General features: G+C 42.8%; 1 protein-coding gene across 3 annotated transcripts in view; it reads right to left on the minus strand.

Annotated features, from left to right (window-relative positions):
• The window catches only part of ESRP2 (epithelial splicing regulatory protein 2), an 80,607-nt gene that overhangs the window by 8,378 nt on the left and 51,891 nt on the right, over nt 1-20,338 (minus strand). For all 3 annotated transcript variants that reach the window (XR_011559822.1, XM_070760463.1, XM_070760464.1), the window contains exons 12-15: nt 13,619-13,840; nt 11,732-11,930; nt 8,665-8,884; nt 4,816-4,993 (exon numbers count right to left, since the gene is read on the minus strand). Coding sequence is in view for 2 of the 3 variants with exons in the window: in XM_070760463.1 (XP_070616564.1) it covers nt 4,816-4,993; nt 8,665-8,884; nt 11,732-11,930; nt 13,619-13,840 (819 nt within the window). In the remaining variant the exon portion in view is untranslated. The remainder of the gene's footprint in view (nt 1-4,815; nt 4,994-8,664; nt 8,885-11,731; nt 11,931-13,618; nt 13,841-20,338) is intronic.

Below are 20,338 nucleotides of genomic sequence, written 5' to 3' on the forward strand. Positions count from 1 at the left end.
TTCACTAAAGAGTAAACTACTGTTTTATACAAACGTGTTTTCATTCATTTATCTGGTTCATTAAACTGCCACAATAGATTCTGATACCTTATCTAGGCCTCCTGCATTATTCTGTTTATATAGAATAGAATTTATACATGGTATGTTTGTTGGTATGATTGGTTTCTTAAATTGGGGTTTTTTAGATTACCTTTTAATATTAGATTTGTTACATTGTTTTTTATTGTTGTTAGCCGCCCCGAGTCTTCGGAGAGGGGCAGCATACAAATCTAAATAAACTAAACTAAACTATATATAATTGGACAATACTGGCCTCAGAGCTAAACCTCAACAGCAAACCTGTTGGAATGAACTTCCAAAATTTCCAGAGAGTGAGTGGCCACTGAAGCCAGCACAAGCGTTAAAAATTAAGCTATTGGCCATTGCTTAGGCCTGACTTTGGGGGTGGTGGTGGAAACATCTGCAGAAAAGTTGCATTTGTTCATAGATACGTCTTCATAGGGGCGTGTTGATTTCATCTTGGTTGGCCAATGCATCAGGCTTAGCCAGCACTTAAGAAAAGCTGTGAGGAGATGCAATTGGAAATGTGAAGAGCAAAAAAGATGGGAAAACTCAATGAAAAGAACCACATGGCCTTTACATCCGGATTACCTGCAGTGTTCTACCCACACTGGCTGAATGGTGACAAAGTTTAGAATCAAGGGAGACTGGAAGCAATGGAAACCAGCTACAAGCAGCTTCCTATTACCAGGTTCTTCTCCTGGCCACAAAAAAGGTTGGAGATGATTGCCTTGTTGCCCAGGCTTCTAGAAGATTTATGTTTCAGAAGAAAGTGGAGAGATCTGAACTAAAGCTGCATTGCAAGTTGAAAAGAACAAGCCAGGATCAAAAATGCTTTTAGAGAAGGAAATCAGGAGAACCCGTTCCTTGAGAAACCGTGATTTCCTATTGCATCTGAGACAGGCCATTTTATGATGGCGAACACAAGAATTCTAATCTTAAAATTCGACTGGGGCTGCTTATCTCATTTAAAGGTTCTGTTTCCATAATGGCCTGATGAATACATCAAAGCCATGAGCCAGTATGAAGTGAGGACTGCCTTCTCATGCATTTTTTCCGGTCTCTGGAATCTTACCCTGCAGGCAAAATATCTAGGCAATAAGTTGAGGACTTCCGGGTGATCTTATTTTACTACCGGTGTGCAGTGTCACCCGTACCAGGTAGGAACCAGCTACTACTCCTGGCACACGATGGTGTGTCCATTTTTCAGGCTCCAGAGCCTTTTAGGAGCTTGCGGAGGGCAAAAACAGCCTTCCCCACTCCTCCGGAGGCCAGAAATGGCCCGTTTCAAGTTGGGAAACAGGCTATAGGTTTGGGGTTAGGCTGATGCAAAATCCTGCAGGAAGTTTCCATATGGAACTATTTCAGCTATGGGGCTGAGCGGGGGGGACTGGACCAAAGGAACTCATTGTGGGCCCAGAAGGCAACTTGGTCCCTGGTGACAGTCCAACCCCTTCATCACTATATCCCACTGGCTCTCAACTGCCTCCTTTTCCGCTAGTAACCTTTAGCCACAAGGTTAGGAGATGTTACCTATTGGTCAAGGTAACTGTCTTTTTGTGGCACCTAGGGCTGATTCTCACCATTTCTTTCCAAGCGGAGAAACCCCACCACAAGGCAAGGTTGCAACCTGAGTTTGGTACAGGCAGCAAGAGCTTTTCAGGCATCTTGAAACAGGATAAGAGCCCTTCCTTTGCATTTATGCAAAGATGCTTCCCCGGTAAGTACAAGAGTGTGCCACGAGAGGGCACTTTTTAGCAGGGCGTAAATAACTTTCAAGAGGAAAGGCTGACGGGAACTGTCAGTGTTTTTCTGTTAGCTTCCAGAAGCGCTGAGACTGCAATTCCCAGAATTCCTGTGGGAAGAACCGGAGTTGCAGCTCTGACACATTTAAAGGTCTCCCAGAGGATAAAGCAATCTTTAAAAATCCAACTTATTTGGGAGGAGGAAAGGCTAAGCAGAAATCAAGATCCATTTCACGAAGTAATGCAAGGAGATAGTCCTTGGCCAGCAGGTTAACTCCCCTTTTCATGTGTGACTGTCGTATTTGCTACACACATACACACAAACACACGTGTGACGCCCAAGGGGTGGGCTCAATCACAACATAGACCATTCTGTAACCAAAACAAGGGTTATGGATAGAGCTTAGGAAAGAGTCCTAAACTTTGTAAAAGAATATTACTTAAAAAAAGAACATTGCTAAAATGTTGGAAATGTAAAAAGGAGCAAGGAACATACTATCATTTGTGATGGACACGCCCTAAAGTGTGATGCCCAAGGGGTGGGCTCAATCTCAACATAGACCACTCTATAACCAAAACAAGGGTTATGGATAGAGCTTAGGAAAGAGTCCTAAACTTTGTAAAAAAATATTACTTAAAAAAAAGAACATTGCTAAAATGTTGGAAATGTAAAAAGGAGCAAGGAACATACTATCGTTTGTGATGGACACGCCCTAAAGTTAGAAGATTCTGGGATAAAATTATAAGTCGGTTGGAGGAAATTTTAACACCCCCCCCCCAAAGAAATCGATTCAAAACCGGAAATGGTTTTGTTTGCTGTTTGTTGATTTTGCTTGGTTCTTTTGGTAATTTGTGCTGTTTTTAATGTTAGAATTCAATAAGTCTTCTTTAAAAAACATTTAACTCATGTTAAACATTTTAACATTTAACCCATAGAATCCAATAAAGACTGGGCAGATTTAGCAGCTATGAGGAATGTGTGTGTTTGTTTGTGTTTGTGTTTGTATTTGTGTAAGGAAGGCAAAAAAGGAAATACATCTAGGAAGAAAGCAACAGCAGGGAAGTGAAATAGCTCCCATTATTTTCTCTGCTGCTCCAACAAATGAAGAGAATATTTGTAACTGAGTTTGGTTAAACTGTGGAATCTGAGTTTTGTGGCTTTCCTGCAGACATCAAATGACCCATCAGTGGCAGAAGGGACTGGGGATCGCTTCCTATCTATATACAAGTGGTTTGCCCTGACAGTGTTGGTGGGAGTGGCCACTTGTGAAGAGGGGTTATCCAGGGAAGTCAGGGGATTGGGAGCCAATTGTGATTGGCCCCCAACTCCTCTGGCTTCCCTTTAAATGGGGAAGGAAACCTAAACCAGGATAAGAGGCAACCAGAATTAGTTAAAAGTGAAGAAGGAATGCATATTGTGTCCCAAGGGGAAGATGTGATCTATCGAGGATCAAAACTCATAGTTTCAAAGGCCATTTTGAAGATAAAAAGACCCAGCACCTTTAAACTCCCCAAGAAATCAGTGGTTTTACGAAGAAAAAGTCACTTTCTTTGCCGTTATGCAACTTCATTAGATTATACCTGGGTTCATAGAGAGAGAGAGTGAAACTTTATTCTACCAGATGCTGTTGGGACCACTAGTGACTTTTGCATTGTGGCATTTGAAATGATGGAAATGCACAAAAGGCACCCTCCTTTTGGGTGAGAATGTCATGGCAAAAGTGGTGTCGAACGATGCCAAAACCTCAATTTCTGTCATCAGGGTGATGACATCATCACACCAATGACAAAGTCTCTAATTCAACATGCATTCTTTAACGACAGATACCTCTCCCCATGATGATTTCATTAAAACAAAAATTTCCTGCTCCTGTTAATTTGGTTGTACAGATGGTCCTTGACTTATAACCCCAACTGAGCCCCAAATTTATGTTGCTAAACGAGGCAGTTGTTAAGTGAAATCTGCCCCATTGTATATGACCTTTCTCGTCACAACTGTGAAGTGAGTCACTGCAGTTGTTAAGTTAGCAACTGTGGTTGTTAAACAAATCAGACTTCCCCATGGATTTTGCTTGTCCGAAGGTCGTTTAAAAGGGGATCAAATGACCCAGGGACATTGCAACCATCATAAATATGAGTCAGGGGTCTGAATTCTAATCACGTGACCATGGAGAGGCTGCAACGTCTTAGAAGTGTGGGGAAAATGGTCATAAGCTACTTTTATCAGTGCCGTTTTACCGTGGTCACTAAACGAAGGGCTGTAAGTCAAAAACTACCTTCTGTGTTTAAAGACGCTGAATATTTAACTGTAGGCCTCCATTTTCCAAGGTTGGAAGTCCTCAGCTCGCTCTGGTGTTGAAAAGCTTCTCTCAAGAATGAGACCATAACCCACCGTAACCCACCGTGATGGATTCTCAATTATTTTCTGTTTCGCCTCTCCCTCCAGGAAGAAGTAAACATTTCACACTCTCCCAACTCTTCGCAGGGACAATTGTTTGTAATATCTCACTGAAAAAACTCAAGCAGCTTGTCAGCGTGATTGGGGTGAAATTTATTTAAGTGACACCTTAATTTATTTGGCTTCATGCTGTCCACTGCCAACATTTTCAGACACAGTGAACATCCGGGTCTTTCCTTGTCTCCCACCGTAGTCACAGTGAAGCCAAGCGCTACATATGCTTCACCATATTTCCTCGTCTTAGCTTTCAGGAGACTTACGTTTGTCTCATTATCTCCGCCTCTCTCCTCCTTTCTTTTCAACCCTGTTAAATATTTTTCCATGGGGTCTCTTAAGGTTTGTTTTATGAACTTCATATTTCCTGCTCTGTGCTGTGTGCTATTGTTTGGTGCAAAACCCTCCTACTCCCTGTGGCAAAAAAAGCACGTTCCCCAGGGTTATGCCCCCCTGGCATTGCTCTGCACCCCCCCCCACAGGGGTCCCACCCCACTATTTGAGAAACACTGTCTTATAAGGAGAAGGTAATGCAAGACAAAAGGGCCTGGCACTCACCTGATACCCTTGGAAAAAGCTGAGGATTTCCTTCATTCCTGCATTGTAGGGCAATCCTTGCATACGGACAAGGGCGCCTGCTTGAGGGAGCATCGGAGTGTGGGAGGCCGAGGCAGCGGCTGCAACAGCGGCTTGTGGAGCTGCGATGTAGCCAACGGTGGTTGGAGACACTGGAGGGCTAAGGAAAGAGGAACAGACCATGGAGGTCGAAGGGCTATTTCCCACATAATGGTACCTCACTTGGATCAGAAGACATGGGGACTGGGAACTCATTCTCTTCAACAACATCTCCCAACCTTGGTGGCAAGTTTTAAGAGATGTGGATTTCAACTCCCAAAATTCCCCAGCCAGTGCTGGTTGGGGAATTCTGGGAGTTAAACCCCACACGTCTTAAAAAGTTACCAGTACTTTCCAATAATTTTTTATTATTGTTTATGTATGGTATGTTGTGTGCATGTTTCTTAAATTATGGGTTTTTAGTTTTAATTATTAGATTTGTATTCTACATTGTTTTTTCTATTACTGTTGTGAGCCGTCCCGAGTCTATGGAGAGGGGCTGCATACAAATTAAACAAACAAACGAACAAACAAACAAGCAAACAAATAAATAAATAAATAATACCACCAGTCATCATGTTCTGGGACCTGAAGGCCACACATCTTAAAGTTACCACCAAGAGTGAAAAATATTGCTTGACAGCTATCTTTTTTGGAGCCTCAGACTTGCAACAATTTTTTCATACACATGTACAGTGTTCCCTCGATTTTCGCGGGTTCGAACTTCGCGGAAAGTCTATACCACGGTTTTTCAAAAATATTAATTAAAAAATGCTTTGCGGGTTTTTTCCCTATACCACGGTTTTTCCCACCTGATGACGTCATATGTCATCGCCAAACTTTCATCTGCCTTTAATAAATATTTTTTAAAATAAACTTTAATAAATAAACATGGTGAGTAATAATCTGAATGGTTGCTAAAGGAATGGAAAATTGCAATTTAGGGGTTTAAAGTGTTAAGGGAAGGCTTGTGATACTGTTCATAGCCAAAAATAGTGTACAGTATTTACTTCCGCATCTCTACTTCGCGGAAATTCGACTTTTGCGGGTGGTCTCGGAACGCATCCCCAGCGGAAAGCGAGGGAACACTGTACTTGCTATCTTGCAGTGGAGCATAGTATCTATGTCCACTTTTCCAACATGGATGCTGCCAGACTTCAACTCCCAGAATTCTCAACAAACTCTCTAGCAGCCTAGAACTGGGGTCTCCAATCTTGGCAACTTTATGACCTGTGGACTTCAACTACCAAAATTTCTAAGCCTAGGTTGGAGATCCTAGCCTAGAGAATTCAGACTGTCCAAAATTCAAAAGCCCAGTGAAATTTGACAAACTTCCCACTCAGACCACAAACTCTTTTGTCACTAATTGATTTTGCCTTGGTGAGGCCCACAAGCCTACAAGAGTGCTATCATGTCAGGTTGACTCAGCCTTCCATCCTTCCGAGGTGGGTAAAATGAGGACCCGGATTGTGGGGGCAAGAGGCTGGTTCTGTTAAAAAGTGCTATTGCTAACATGTTGTAAGGAGGGCGGCATAAAAAATTGATTGATTGATTGATTGATTGAATGAAAGAATGAATGAATGAATAAATAAATAAATAAATAAATATGTCTTGCCTGGTCCTTCTCTTCCCTAGACTTTGTAAGCTTAATCTGAGGGCATCTGGCTGGGGTTAGGTGGGCTCATCTTTACAAGGATGGCCTGATACACATGGTGTTCTAGCATTGTAGCAAAATGCAGCAGCGCGAGCTATCATGGGCCTTATTTTTATTTATTTATTTATTTGATTTTTATGCCGCCCTTCTCCTTAGACTCAAGGCGGCTTACAACAGGTCAGCAATAGTATTTAACAGAGCCAGCCTTTTGCCCCCACAATCCGGGTCCTCATTTCACCCACCTCGGAAGGATGGGAGGCTGAGTCAACCTTGAGCCGGTGATGAGATTTGAACCGCTGACCTACAGATGTACAGTCAGCTTCAGTGGCCTGCAGTACAGCACTCTACCTCTTGCGCCACCCCGGGCCATTCCTAGACATGCCCGTGTTTCTCCAACACTCCACGGACTGCATTGGTTGCCGATTGGTTTCCAGACATAATTCAAAGGGTTGGTAAGGACTGCTTTCTGCCGCATGAATCTCAGCAACCGGTCAGGTCCCACAGAGTTGGCCTTCTCCACTTCCCATCAACCAGACAATGTCGCTTGGCGGGGCCAAGGGGAAGAGCCTTCTCTGTGGGAGCCCCAGCCCTCTGGAATCAGCTCCCCCTAGAGATTTACACTGCCCCCACCCTCCTTGCCTTCCGTGAGAGTCTTAAGACTCATTTATGTCGCCAGGCTTGGGGCTATTAGATCTCAGGCCCCCTGACCGATGAATGTTATGTATGGCTGAGGTCTGAATGTGTACGATTGATTTTTAAAATATTAGGGATGTTAGCTTTGTTATCTAGTTAATTAGTTGGATTTGTCATTGTATTTTTTAAAAAATATTATTATAAGTTGTAAGCCGCCCTGAGTCTTCGGAGAGGGACGGCATAGAAATGCAATAAATAAATAAATACTGTACATTTTCTTCTAAACAGACCTGGGATACTATTTACTTTGGCACGCCCATCAACATAGTTTTTACTAATTTTGTTCCTCTGCTTGGTGTTTTTTTTTAAAAAAAATACATTTTCATGAGACTAAAAGCACTAGTTCCCTTTTTAGCCTTGCAATAAACCCCCTCAGCACACTTTCTGTCCGTTGAAGGGCTAACCTTTCCCCCCCACTACTACTTACTCTGCGCCTGAGGAAAAGAAGGGGAGGGGGCAAAAGAATCGCCGCCCCCGAGCATTCCCGACCCACTGCTGTTCTTTGCAGCAGTTCGGCCAAACGTCTTTTTTGCCTTGCCCCAGCTGGAAAGTCCCTAGTGAGCTGCCCCGGCTGGTTCTTTTTTTCTCTCTCTCTCTTTTCTTTTCTTTTCTTTTTTCCCCCCTCCACCCGCCCAGCACTTCCTCTCCCGCCCTCGAGCCCAGTCTGGAAATCCCCACCGTGTCGCGTTCCTTTCTTTGCTCGCGCTGCCGGGAGCTCTTTCTACAACCCCAAGCACACCGCCGCCGCTGCCAACCACTAAGCGCGCCTCCAAAGACTGCCTTCTCGGCACTGGCGAGGCGGGTTGAACGAGGGGACAGGCCTCCGCTGGAGCTCAGTCCCCGCCCCGCTCATCATTCGCCCAGCCGCGGGCTGGTTGGCTTGTCCTGCCCTTCCAAACTTCTAAGCGCCGTATCTGTGCCAACGCTGACTTCAAAACCCGTGATGAAGTGAAGCCGTGGTGGGTGAAGCGCGATATAGCGAGGGACTACTGTAATGCTATTACTATATTAGGTAATAGCATATATTACTATATTAATAAAGTAGACAAGAGCTGTCTACTTTATTAAGAGGTGAGCAAAGGGTGAACAGGTCTGTAAAATGAGGACCCAGATTGTTGGGGGCAAGAGGCTGACTCTGTAAAACACTTAGAGAGGGCTGTAAAAACACTATGAAGCAGTATATAAATCTAAATGCTATGCTATGCTCAAATTTGTGAAGCCTGACTTCATCCTATCTGGATCTTGACCAACCACATCCCTTTCTCCTCATTCCTTGAGATCTTAAATGCTCAGCATCTTCAAAATGCATTTCAAGAACTGCGAAGGACTAGAAACTTAACAAACCCAATGACCCTTGAAAACTCGAAATGAATTGCAAGGCTTTGCTCGAGTTTTGGGTCCTCTAAGGGTAGGAGACAAATACACGCGCCAACGTTCTGTAGTACCTGGGATAGTAAGCGGTGTAGTTCATGTAAAGTTGAGCCGCCTGGGTGGGGTAGTAAGTGACAGCTGGAGTGACGGCGGCTGCAGCGGCCGCAGCTGCAGCCGCAGCTTGTTGACTCCTGGTTGGAGGCAAGAGGGCTTGTGATGGGTATATTGCAGCTTCGGCTGGGATCACTGCGGTGGCCGCCGTTTGAAAAGCTGCATAGGCAGGAGGAGAAAGGCCTGCAGAGGGACGACAAAACACAGCAGGTAGCAAGTCAGCCACGGAGATTCTGTTAGGCAGATGCTGTTGACTTTGGGAAAGAAAAAACAGATGAGCAAGGGAGTTGGGGAACACCTCTTGGCTGGAAGGGAAAGGCAATAATTCTCATAAAGTGCACTGGCCCACTTAGTCTGAATTCTGAATCATTGTTTTAGGGCTCTCTGACATTTCAGGTCTGGGCTCAAATGTTTTTTATTTGGAATGGCTGTTGTACCAATTTCACAATGATCTTTTCTGTATCAGAAAGCAACAAAGCTCTAACTTCCAAAGCCACCCTAAAACAAGAGGCAGACCGGCAGAATCTATCTATCTATCTGTCTGTCTGTCTGTCTGTCTGTCTGTCTGCCTGCCTGCCTGCCTGCCTGCCTGCCTGCCTGCCTGCCTGCCTGCCTGCCTGCCTGCCTATCTATCTATCTATCTATCTATCTATCTATCTATCTATCTATCTATCTATCTATCTATCTATCTACCTATCTACCTTTCTTTCTTTCTTTTTCTTCCTTCCTTTCTTCCTTCTTCCCTCCCTCCCTCTGCCTTTCCTTTTCCTTCCTTCCTTCTCATTTCCATCTCCTTCCTTCTCAGCTTCCTTCCCTCCCTCCTTTCCTTCCTTGTTCCTTCCTACCCCTCCCCTTGATGTTCCTTTTCCTTTCCTTTCCCTTTCCCTCCATTAAAAAAGCCTCCTCTCTCCCTCCTTTGCCTTCCTTTCCCTTTCTTCTTTCTCATTTCCACCTCCTCCCTCCCTCCTTTGCCTTTTCTTTCTTTCCTTCCTTCTCATTTCCATCTCCCTCCTTCCCAGCGTCCTTTTCTCCCTCTTTTCCTTCCTTCCGCCTCCCCTCCCCTATCCTACCCTTTCTTTCTTTTCCCTTTCCCTCCATCAAAAGAGCCAAATCACAAACTGTCATTCAACACAGCCAGAAATACTGTTTACAAGGCTATGTAAACCCAACGGATTTCATCATTCTTTCTTGGTTTGTTAGAACTGCTGTCCCTAGAGAGTCTCTCTCTTCAATAACAACAGGCAGCCTCTGTAGATTAAGTCTCCCCTTGGTTAAAATAACATTAATCTCAGGGCACTTCAAAGCAGAAAAGCTTCCAAAGGCAGTTGTTGAAATTTGGCAAAAGGTGACATTTATTTTTAGTGGCTTTAAAACCCATTAAATCCTGATCGGTTTATTAGCATTAGCAAAACTGCAGCCAAAAAACCCCATCTTGATTCTTAGAAGAAAGAAAGAAAGAAAGAAAGAAAGAAAGAAAGAAAGAAAGAAAGAAAGAAAGAAAGAAAGAAAGAAAGAAAGAAAAGACAGATAAGAAATTTTGGGAATTGCTGTTTTTTAACAAGGACCTGGCTAAGGATGTTTTATATAGTACTCCTCATCTTACAACCAGAATTTGGGATCAGAACTCCCATTGCTAAGCAAAGCAGTTGTTAAACAAGTTGTGGCTAATTTTACAACCTTTTTTTGCCATGGTTGTTAAGGGAATCATTGCAGATGTGAAGTGAATCACTTGAATGTTAAATAAATCTGGCTTTTCCCCATTGCTTTTCAGAATCCATCTGGGAATGTCGCACAGGGCAATCGCATGTCCCCAATTAATTTACAATTAACCTTTGTACATATATGCTGGATGCCAAGAGCCCAAATTTTGATAATGTAACCAAGGTAATGCCACAATGTTAATAAGTACAAGGACTGTTTGTAAGCCACTTTTTAAAACAATGCCCATGATGTAACTTTAAATGGTTGCCAAACACCTGCTTATAAGTTGAAAATTACCCATCATGTTTTATTTACTTCTTAACTTTTTACGCAGCCCCATTTCACCCATAAGACAACTGGGGCCCTTGTATTTTATGTTCAAGGAAAGAAAACTGATAAAAGATCTCCGTCTCCTTTAGCACAGAAGAGCACCTTGTAGTTTTAAATGATCTTATATTTCCTCTCTTATTCCTTAAATAGCAGTTTTTTTTCAATTAATAATATTTTTTTGAAGGTATAAAATTTGTCAGACTGTTAACAAGATTTTAGGCTTGTTGCTGGGTGCATGAAAAATGAGCATAAATTAACTCTAATTCTATTATTTAGAATTTATGAAAACAACGTGAATGTCTAGATCTCTTTATTTGTAGTGGATGGCCAAAAGAATGATCCAATCACAATGGAAAGATAAAATCATCCTAGATTCGCAACCTTGAATGGATAATATCTTTGATATTCTGTTTTGACAGAAAAGGTGGCTTGTGAGCAATTTAGTCTAAATTTTCAGGACAGATCTGCATATGACATAATTTCCCAGATCACATTTTTTTTTACCTTTTCTGTTCTTTTAATGTCATCATCACATTGTTAGTATTACCACTGATATTTTCTGCTGTAGTTATGGTCAGATATGACACCCACTCACCATAAAAAACCACCCAACCCTGTGATTCTAGCAACACATCGCAAGTTAATTGGATGCAAAAATTAGTCCCGGTTTGAAAAGCATTGGCCCATATTGGCACCTTCTTTCTTTTCTTTCTTTCTTTCTTTCTTTCTTTCTTTCTTTCTTTCTTTCTTTCTTTCTACCTACCTACCTACCTATCTACCTACCTACCTATCATCTATCTGTCTGTCTGTCTGTCTGTCTCTCTCTCTCTCTGTCTGTCTGTCTGTCTGTCTTTCTGTCTATCTATCATCTGTCCCCAAAAAGCGGATTCCTGATCAGGGTTGATCCCAAAAGAAATGGGCCAGATTCTGCTGTCCATCAGCACCTACCAGCATGTCAGCCGGGAGCAGCACAGAGCAGGCGAAGGATTCGAGACTTACATGGTAACTTACAAGGGGGCGGAGACAATCCACTACGGTTTAAAGTGCCACCCATTAAAACAAAATTCATCTCCTCTCCTGAACATTGGAAGACTTCCACATAACGGTCCTTCATCATTTTCTTGTGACATTTCTGGGACACCAGGAAGGCTCGGTCGGAAGATTTCATTTGGATAAAGGCATCACCTGATGGCCGACCCTGGAAGGAGGGAAGGGAAGGAAGGAAGGAAAGGAAGGAAAGGAAAGGAAGGGTGGAAAGAAGGGAAGAAGGAAAAGAAGGAAGGAAGGGAGGGAGGGAAGGAAGGGAAGGAAAGAAGGAAGGGAAGGAAAGAAGGAAGGGAAGGGAAGGAAAAGGGAAGAAAAAGAGGAAAGGAAGGAAGGAAATGAAGGTAAAGAAGGGAAGGGAAGGAAGGGAAGACAGAAGGGAAGAAGGAAAAGAAGGGAAGGAAGGCAAGGAAGGGAGGGAAGAAGGAAGGAAGGAAAATATTGGTTAGTGACCCTGCAAAGTAGAGGGGAACAAACCTGCTTTCTGCAATTCACACTGCATTGTATCTACCCTGTGTCTTGTGTAGTACTTTTCACTGACATTGTACAACATATGCTAAATAAACAATTTATGCTGCTGTGTTGTTTTGATGAGACATAAAAAAATAGGAGGGATATAATAATCATTGCAATAAAATACAAAGAGCCTCAAATAGAACTAGAACGATTGTGGTAAGAGAAAAAGCCAATAGTCATAGACCATCTATGGGCACAATCTTTCCACAATATCTTCAGAGAAAAGCCAGAAAGTCCAGTTGGAGAAGTTCATAGACACATCTGGAACACCACTTGAATGCCATCGGCATTGACAAAAATCAAGAACCAACTGCAATAGGTAGCTTTGCTTGGAACAGGTGACATCCTGTGAATGATATCTGTAATACCATCAAACATTCACACCTGCCTCTCTCTGGTCCTCAAGGAGGACTCACTAGATAACAATGCCAAATCCAGTCTAAACATCTGGCTCATTGTGGGACCAACCATGATAATATTCCAGAGTTGACACACAATTTTTCATTGTCTTGTTGGCTATGGGTTTGGGTTTTAGTTAGATGTGTTTTTGCATTTTAAAAAAAAGAATTGCAAAATGCAAAATACTTGCTTATCTTTTGCAGCATAAAGGTTCTTTTCATTTGCATTCATCTGGATTAACACCAAGTCTCTATCTTTTAATTTCATTCTGGGAAGCTTGGCAAATTTAGTATAATTTTCAGCTAATCCTATTGCACAAGATAAGGTGGAGACATTCTACTAGGTTTTTTTTCTTCTGCTGCCAACAAAGAAATACCATGTGCTTTCCCAGACATTTTCATCAGATATCCAAGACTGAATATTGGGACGATTAAATCTGAAGGTTCCACATTTCTTCAGAGAATCAAATTATCAGGCAGCATTAACAAGGTTTAAACTCCTAACCCAACAGTACTGTATAAGATGAACTTTGTGGGATTTTGCTCGCAAATACAACTGGGCTGGTCCAAATGGCAAAATAGCAATTATTATTCAGCAACCAGCTTTGTGCTTTAACCTCCAGAAGCAAATCACTCAACCCACCAAGTGGTCAGTTTAAAATAAAAAGTTTGGGGGGACGGGATTTCTAATCAGATGTAGAAGATGGAAAGTTGCAACTTTGGATCAGGAAGAGAAATCTCTAGGAAAAAGGCTGGAAACAGCAAAGCAGAAAGGAGTGAATATCGCAATCCTTGGAGATTTTTAGCAAGTTGCATCAGGAAGCCATCTCTTTAGTTATGTAATTCCCAATGGATGGAGATATTTTACCAGGCTGTTGCTGGCTTCAAACGGGTTTAAATGAAGAAAAGAATTGCAAAACTTTCATACTTGCTGGTTCAGGACCATGTGAACTCCATGCGGCTTGATGTCTCCCGTTGCGTCGCCCATGAACTCCAGAATGTCATCAATCCCAGCCGTGTAAGGCAGGCCTCGGAGGCGGACACAGTCTCGCAAACTGCCAGCGGTGATGGTGTAAGCAGGAGGGATGACAGGCATGATCGGGGTGGGAAGAGTAGCAATCAGGGGGGCTGACATGTACCGGTTGAGAACCTGGTGGAAGGAGAAAGTTCATGAAGAGTGAGAACAGAAGAGCTCTTTGGATGCAGACTAGGTAGAGTGAAAGTTTCTGGAGCAGTGATGGTGGACTTTTTGTTCCATGGGTGCCAAAAGCATGTGTGCTCATGCTATTACCTTCGGGACCGCCTTCTGCCACACAAATCCCAGTGACTGATTAAGTCCCACAGAGTTGGCCTTCTCCGGGTCCCGTCGACAAAACAAGGCCGTCTGGCAGAACCCAGGGGAAGAGCCTTCTCTGTGGCGGCCCCGACCCGATGGAATCAACTCCCCCCGGAGATTAGAACTGCCCCCACCCTCCTTGCCTTTCGTAAACTCCTAAAAATCCATCTTTGCCGCCAGGCGTGGGGAAATTGATTCCCCTCAGCCATCCTGTTTTATGTGTGGTTTGTTCGGGTTGTATGAATGTTTTTAAATCAAGGGTTTTAAACTGTTTTCTTGTTTTAACCATTGGATTTGTATTTTATATTCTTGTTGTGAGCTGCTCCAAGTCCTTGGAGACGGGCAGCATATAAATCTAATTATTATTATTATTATTATTATTATTATTATTATTATTATTATTAATGCCTGTGTGAGTGCCCACACCCATAATTCAATGCCCCCCTGCGCATGCATGTGTGATTCCCCCCATGCATGCATTCACAATCCCCCCGTTCGCACGTTTCTCGACTTAGGATGGGCCTAGTAGGTCAATTTTTCACCCTCCCCAGGCTCCAGAGGCATTCTTGGAGCCTGGAGAGGGTGAAATTGGCTTCCCCCTCCCCCAGAAGCCCTCCAGAGGCTGAAAATGCCTTCCCAGAGCTCTACACAAGACAAATATCAGCTGGCTGGCACACACATGCGCACTGCAGATTAATTAGGGCAACACTCACGTGCCAGCAGATATGGCTCCACATGCCACCTATGGCACCCATGCCATAGGTTTGCCATCCCTGCTCTAGAGGTAGTCGTCACCTTACAAACACAACCATATTTCCATTGCCTAACAGAACAGTTGCTAACTCAGTTTCCTGTTGTTAATTTTGTCCTATTTTATGACCTTTCTTCCACCGTTGTTAAGTGAATCACTGCAGTTAGTTCACACCAAGGGAATCTGACTTCCTCATTGACTTTGCTCATCAGGTGATTGCAAAAACTGATCGCGTGATGCCGGAACACACTGCAACCATCATAAATACAGGCCAGTTGCCAAGAATCCTAATTTTGATCATGTGATTGTGGGGATGCTGCAATGGTCATGTGAAAAACGGTCATAAGTCAGGTATTTCAGTGTCACCGTAACTTTGAAAGGTCATTAAATGAATGGTTATAAATTGAGGGCTACCTGTGTCAACAATGTCATGAAATCGCTCGTATTTGAGAAGTCTTCTCCAACCTTTCATCTTCAATTCAACTATAAACTTGATAAATTCATTTCATCAAGGTGATGATTCTAATTTATTTTATTTATTTTATTCATTTGTTTGTCAAACATGTACAGGAAAGTAGTTTGTATAAACATAAGTAAAAAGCAATGATAAAAGAGGACAATAGGACAGGGATGGTAGGCACAATGTTGCGCTTATGCACGCCCCTTACAGGCCTCTTAGAAATGAGGAGAGGTTGACTGTAGCCAGTCTAAGGTTAAAGTTTTTGGGGTTTGGGGAAGAAATAATAGAATCAGGTAGTTTATTCCAGGCATTGATTACTCTATTGCTGAAGTCGTATTTTCTGCAACCGAGTTTGGAGCGGTTTACATTTAGTTTGAATCTATTACATGCTTGTGTATTGCTGCCGTTGAAGGGGAAGTAGTCATTAATAAGAAGGACATTTTGGTATATGATTTCATGAACTACAGTTAGATCAGTTCGAAGGCGACAAAGTTGTAAATGGTCTAATCCCGGTATTTCAAGTCTGGCAGCATTTCAAGCTTATTGTTTTTACGGTCACCTATGGTTTGTTTTGTGTGAATGCAAACTTTCCACCCACAGGACTTGCTTATTTAGAATTCACATTTTGTCATTTTTGTGCCATTGCTATGGTTTTCCCCGTTGCAATGTGTGGCTGTGAAAGTTGGACCATAAGGAAGACTTCAGCGCCAAAGAATGGAGGCCTTTGAATTCCGGTGCTGGAGAAGACTCCTGCGAGTCCCTTGGACTGCAAGGCGATCCAACCGGTCAGTCCTAGAGGAGACCAATCCTGAGTGCTCTTCAGGAGGGCAGATCCTTTTTGTCGACAAAAAGACAACACAGAATTCTACCAGATGTGGAATAGATGGTACAATTGGGTTGACCCCCCAAAAAAATATTTAAAATTTTAAATATTTACTTTACAGTCAAATATCTTGCAATCTTTTATTATAAAATACTGGATATAAGTGTGAAATTAACACGGCCAAGACTCATGTAAATTAATATAGAAAATAATAGTTTGAAAGCTGTAGTAGCAATGCCAACATGTAGGTTGGCAAATTTATGTTTGTTTTATTTTTGTTTGTTTTTTTCCTCTTTTTTGTCTTTGTTCTGTATTTGTCTTGTCTTCTTTTTAATGTTAATAATCAATATAGATTTTTTTTTTAAAAAGAAGGGCAGATCCTGAAGATGAAACTCAAATACTTTGGCCACCTAAGGAGAAGGAAGGACTCACTGGAGAAGAGCCTGATGCTTGAGGTCAAAAGAAGAAGGGGTCAGCAGAGAACGAGGTGGCTGGATGGAGTCACTGAAGCAGTCGGTGTGAGTTTAAATGGACTCTGGGGGATGTTAGAGGACGAAAGGCCTGGAGGAACATTGTCCATGGGGTCGCAATGGACATGACTTCGCAACTGACAACCACAACATTTTTGTGCAAGCTCTTCTCTTCTCTACTCCGAAGGTAGCAGGGTGACCACACCCTTTACCAATACACACCACTCTTCCTCCTTACTCAAAGCTCCCATTAATCCCTGTTTCCCTTTCGCCCAAACCGCAAGATTATTCTTACCATTCCCTAACAGATCATGCCACATCCTAATTTCGTCTTAAGAATCCAGTCCTTCCGCAGTGCATCCACCATAGCAGTTCAGGGCAACCAGGATAAACTGGTCCAGCCGAAACAAATGAGGTTAATGGCTAATCCAGACGCCCGCCTTAAAAAACGGCAACGCACACAAGGTGAAAAGGTTCCCTTTGATCTCTGCTTCATGAAGCTGAACTGGTTCTGTAATTGTTTAATTGCTGAAGAAGACAGCAGATCAGCTTTCCTCAGCAATATACTTCCAAACGTGCCAGCCGTCTGGCCTACATTGAATTCTTGAATTCCCAGAATGTGAGAAAGAAGAATTTTGCAGAATTCCTTGTTATCTACTGGGGCAGGAATGATAAAAATAAAACACAGGGCTGATCCTAAAATACTTCTCAAGGATAGATCATTAAGCCAGGGAAATTAAAGCATAAGGAATGATACCACTCTATTATTTTCTGGCATATTTTTTCCCCTGCCCCTATTTTCAGATCGTGCAGAATGCAGCTGCGAGAGCAATTATGGGCTTCCCTAGGTATGCCCATGTTACTCCAACATTCCACAGTCTGCATTGGTTGCCGATCAGTTTCCAGTCACAATTCAAAGTGTTGGTTATGACCTATAAAGCCCTTCATGGCACCGGACCAGAATATCTTCGGGACTGCCTCCTGCTGCACGAATCCCAGCGACCGGTTAGGTCCCACAGAGTCGGCCTTCTTCGGGTCCCGTCGACTAAACAATGTCGTCTGGCGGGACCCAGGGGAAGAGCCTTCTCTGTGGGGGCTCTGACCCTCTGGAACCAGCTCCCCCCTGAGATTAGGATTGCCCCCACCCTCCCTGCCTTTCGTAAACTCCTTAAAACCCACTTCTGTCATCAAGCATGGGGGAACTAAAACATCTCCCCCTTGCCCATGTTGTTTTGCCGTCTGATTGATTGACTGTGTGTCTGTTTTTTATATATATTGGGATTGTTTTATGAATTTTTTAATTTAAAATTGTAATTAGATTGGTGGGATTTGGATTTGTTACTATGTACTGTTTTTATTATTGTTTTGAGCCGCCCCGAGTTTCCAGAGAGGGGCGGCATATAAATCCAATAAATCTAATCTAATCTAATCTAATCTAATCTACATAATCCATCCTTGGATTCAGTGCAAAAACTAGCTTGGGAAGGGGGGTGTATCTTGCCAGGATAATGCAAGCTGAAGCTATGAAAAACTACAGACCCTATTTCCTCCTCTCGTCACCCCTACCCCAGCAATCTCCCAAAGCAGGGGTCTCCAACCTTGGCAATTTTAAAGATTTGTGTTCAGTTGTGTTCTCTTGTTCAGTGTCCATCCATTATTCTTGTCTGGCCTTCAGGTGTTTTGAAGAATAGCCTGACACCCCTCCTCTCTGTGATAGCTCCTCAAATATTGGAACACCGCTATCATATCCACGGAGAGGGGCAGCATATAAGTCCAATTAATAAATAAATGTCTCCCCTGGCCCTTCTCTTCACTAGAATAGCCATGCCCAGTTTCTGCAAATGTTCCTTGAAGCTCAATCCTTTGGTCATGGTTCAAGATGATCCATAAAAGTCTCTGTCTGTATCAGAAGCCCATCCAGACTCTGTGCTTTATGGCACAAAGAAAAGCCTCCATCTGGCTAAAATGACAAGCTCAGAGAAACTTCTACAACACACACAAACACACACACACTCCTGGCTTTTCAAATCTCACTGGTAATGTTTCTAGCAAGTCCCTCTTGGGCTCTGCCCAACAGACAACCGCCCGAGAGAAGTAACTGGAAACCAGCCAGCTGTAGAGACACTATTGTCCTAAAGTTGATTATAGACCACCTGGTCAATCTTCCTTCAGTCTGCCCAGAAGGCTGTTGCCACAAGGAACCAACCAGGTGGTAAGATGGTGCCAAGGGATCCTTGCTTGGTTTTTTTTTTTTTTTTGGTTGGAACAGGTGAAGACAACTGCCTCTCTGGAATTCAACCTTGATTGCCCTGTGTTCTCTTCCCGAAAGACTTAATTTGCTATGTCTGCAAATGGGGAGGGCGGGTCCCTAATTGGCCCTCTCTGGGTTGATTACAGTCCCTATTTGGAATCGACACAATGAAATCAAAGCATTTGATTTGTTGTGGGCGGCATACAAATCTAATAAATAATAATAATAACAACAACAACAACAACAACAGCAACAAAACATCAATAACAATAATAACAACAACAAAACAACAACAACAACAACTATTATTATTATTGTTGTTGTTGTTGTTATTATTTCCTCTATTTGAAGCATTTTGCAAAAAGCATGACCAGAAAGTATCCTACCAGAGGTCATATTATCGTGCTGAGCCATGATACTATGTATGCATGGATTTCTGCTATTATTTATTTATGTTTGTTTGTTTGTTTGTTTATTTATTGATTTGATTTGATTTGATTTGATTTGTATGCCGCCCCTCTCCGAAGACTCGGGGCGGCTAACAACAATATAAAAAGACAATGTAAACAAATCTAATATTAAAAACAACCTAAAAAGCCCCAATTTAAAAACCCACTCATACATACAAGCATGCCATGTATAAATTCTATAAGCCTAGGAGGAAGAGAAATTTCAATCCCCCCATGCCTGATGACAGAGGTGGGTTTTAAGGAGCTTGCGAAAGGCACGGAGAGTGGGGTCAACTCTGATATCTGGGGGGAGCTGGTTCCAGAGGGTCGGGGCCGCCACATAGAAGGCTCTTCCCCTGAGTCCCGCCAAACGACATTGCTTAGTCGATGGGACCTGGAGAAGGCCAACTCTGTGGGACCTAACCGGTCTCTGGGATTCGTGCGGCAGAAGGCGGTCCCGGAGATATTCTGGTCCGATGCCATGAAGGGCTTTATAGGTCATAACCAACACTTTGAATGATGCAATGAGTGCATCTATTGTGTTTTCCCTAAAATAAGACCCTGTCTTATATTTTTTTTGAACCCTGAAATAAGTACTTGGCCTTATTTTCAGGGAGGTCTTATTATTTTGGGGTGCGTGGAGCAAGACGAGGCTCCTCTTGCCGTCTTACCTACTTTCCAGCTCTGTCTCCCTAACCCTAACCAGATGAAATGGTGGTGGCCAGCTGCACATGTTTAAATATTTTCAGGGAGGGTTTATTTGGGGGGTGTTATTTTTGAGGGATGTCTTATTTTCAGGGAAACATGGTAGCAATTCTGGCTTGGAAACTATATTTTATGACTTAGTGAAGGCATCATGAGGAATTCCTTCTGGCTATGTGAAAAGGAAAAGGGTTTTGCCCCATGATAAACTGAGGCAGAATTTTCCCCTATGGAGAGTAGGGAAAACGTTTTTGCTGAAATTATGTAGGAACTGTTACCAAAAACAAAAAGGCTGGAAGATCTTCTAAGTCTGGAATGATGAGATAATGCTCAGAAGTGGCTCATGCAGATATCTTTCTGTCAATGAATTATTAATAGGAGGTACAACAAAATGAGACATGCCAGA

This window comes from Erythrolamprus reginae, chromosome 9 (assembly GCF_031021105.1).
Source record: "Erythrolamprus reginae isolate rEryReg1 chromosome 9, rEryReg1.hap1, whole genome shotgun sequence".
In the NCBI taxonomy this organism is placed as follows: Eukaryota; Metazoa; Chordata; class Lepidosauria; order Squamata; family Dipsadidae; genus Erythrolamprus; species Erythrolamprus reginae.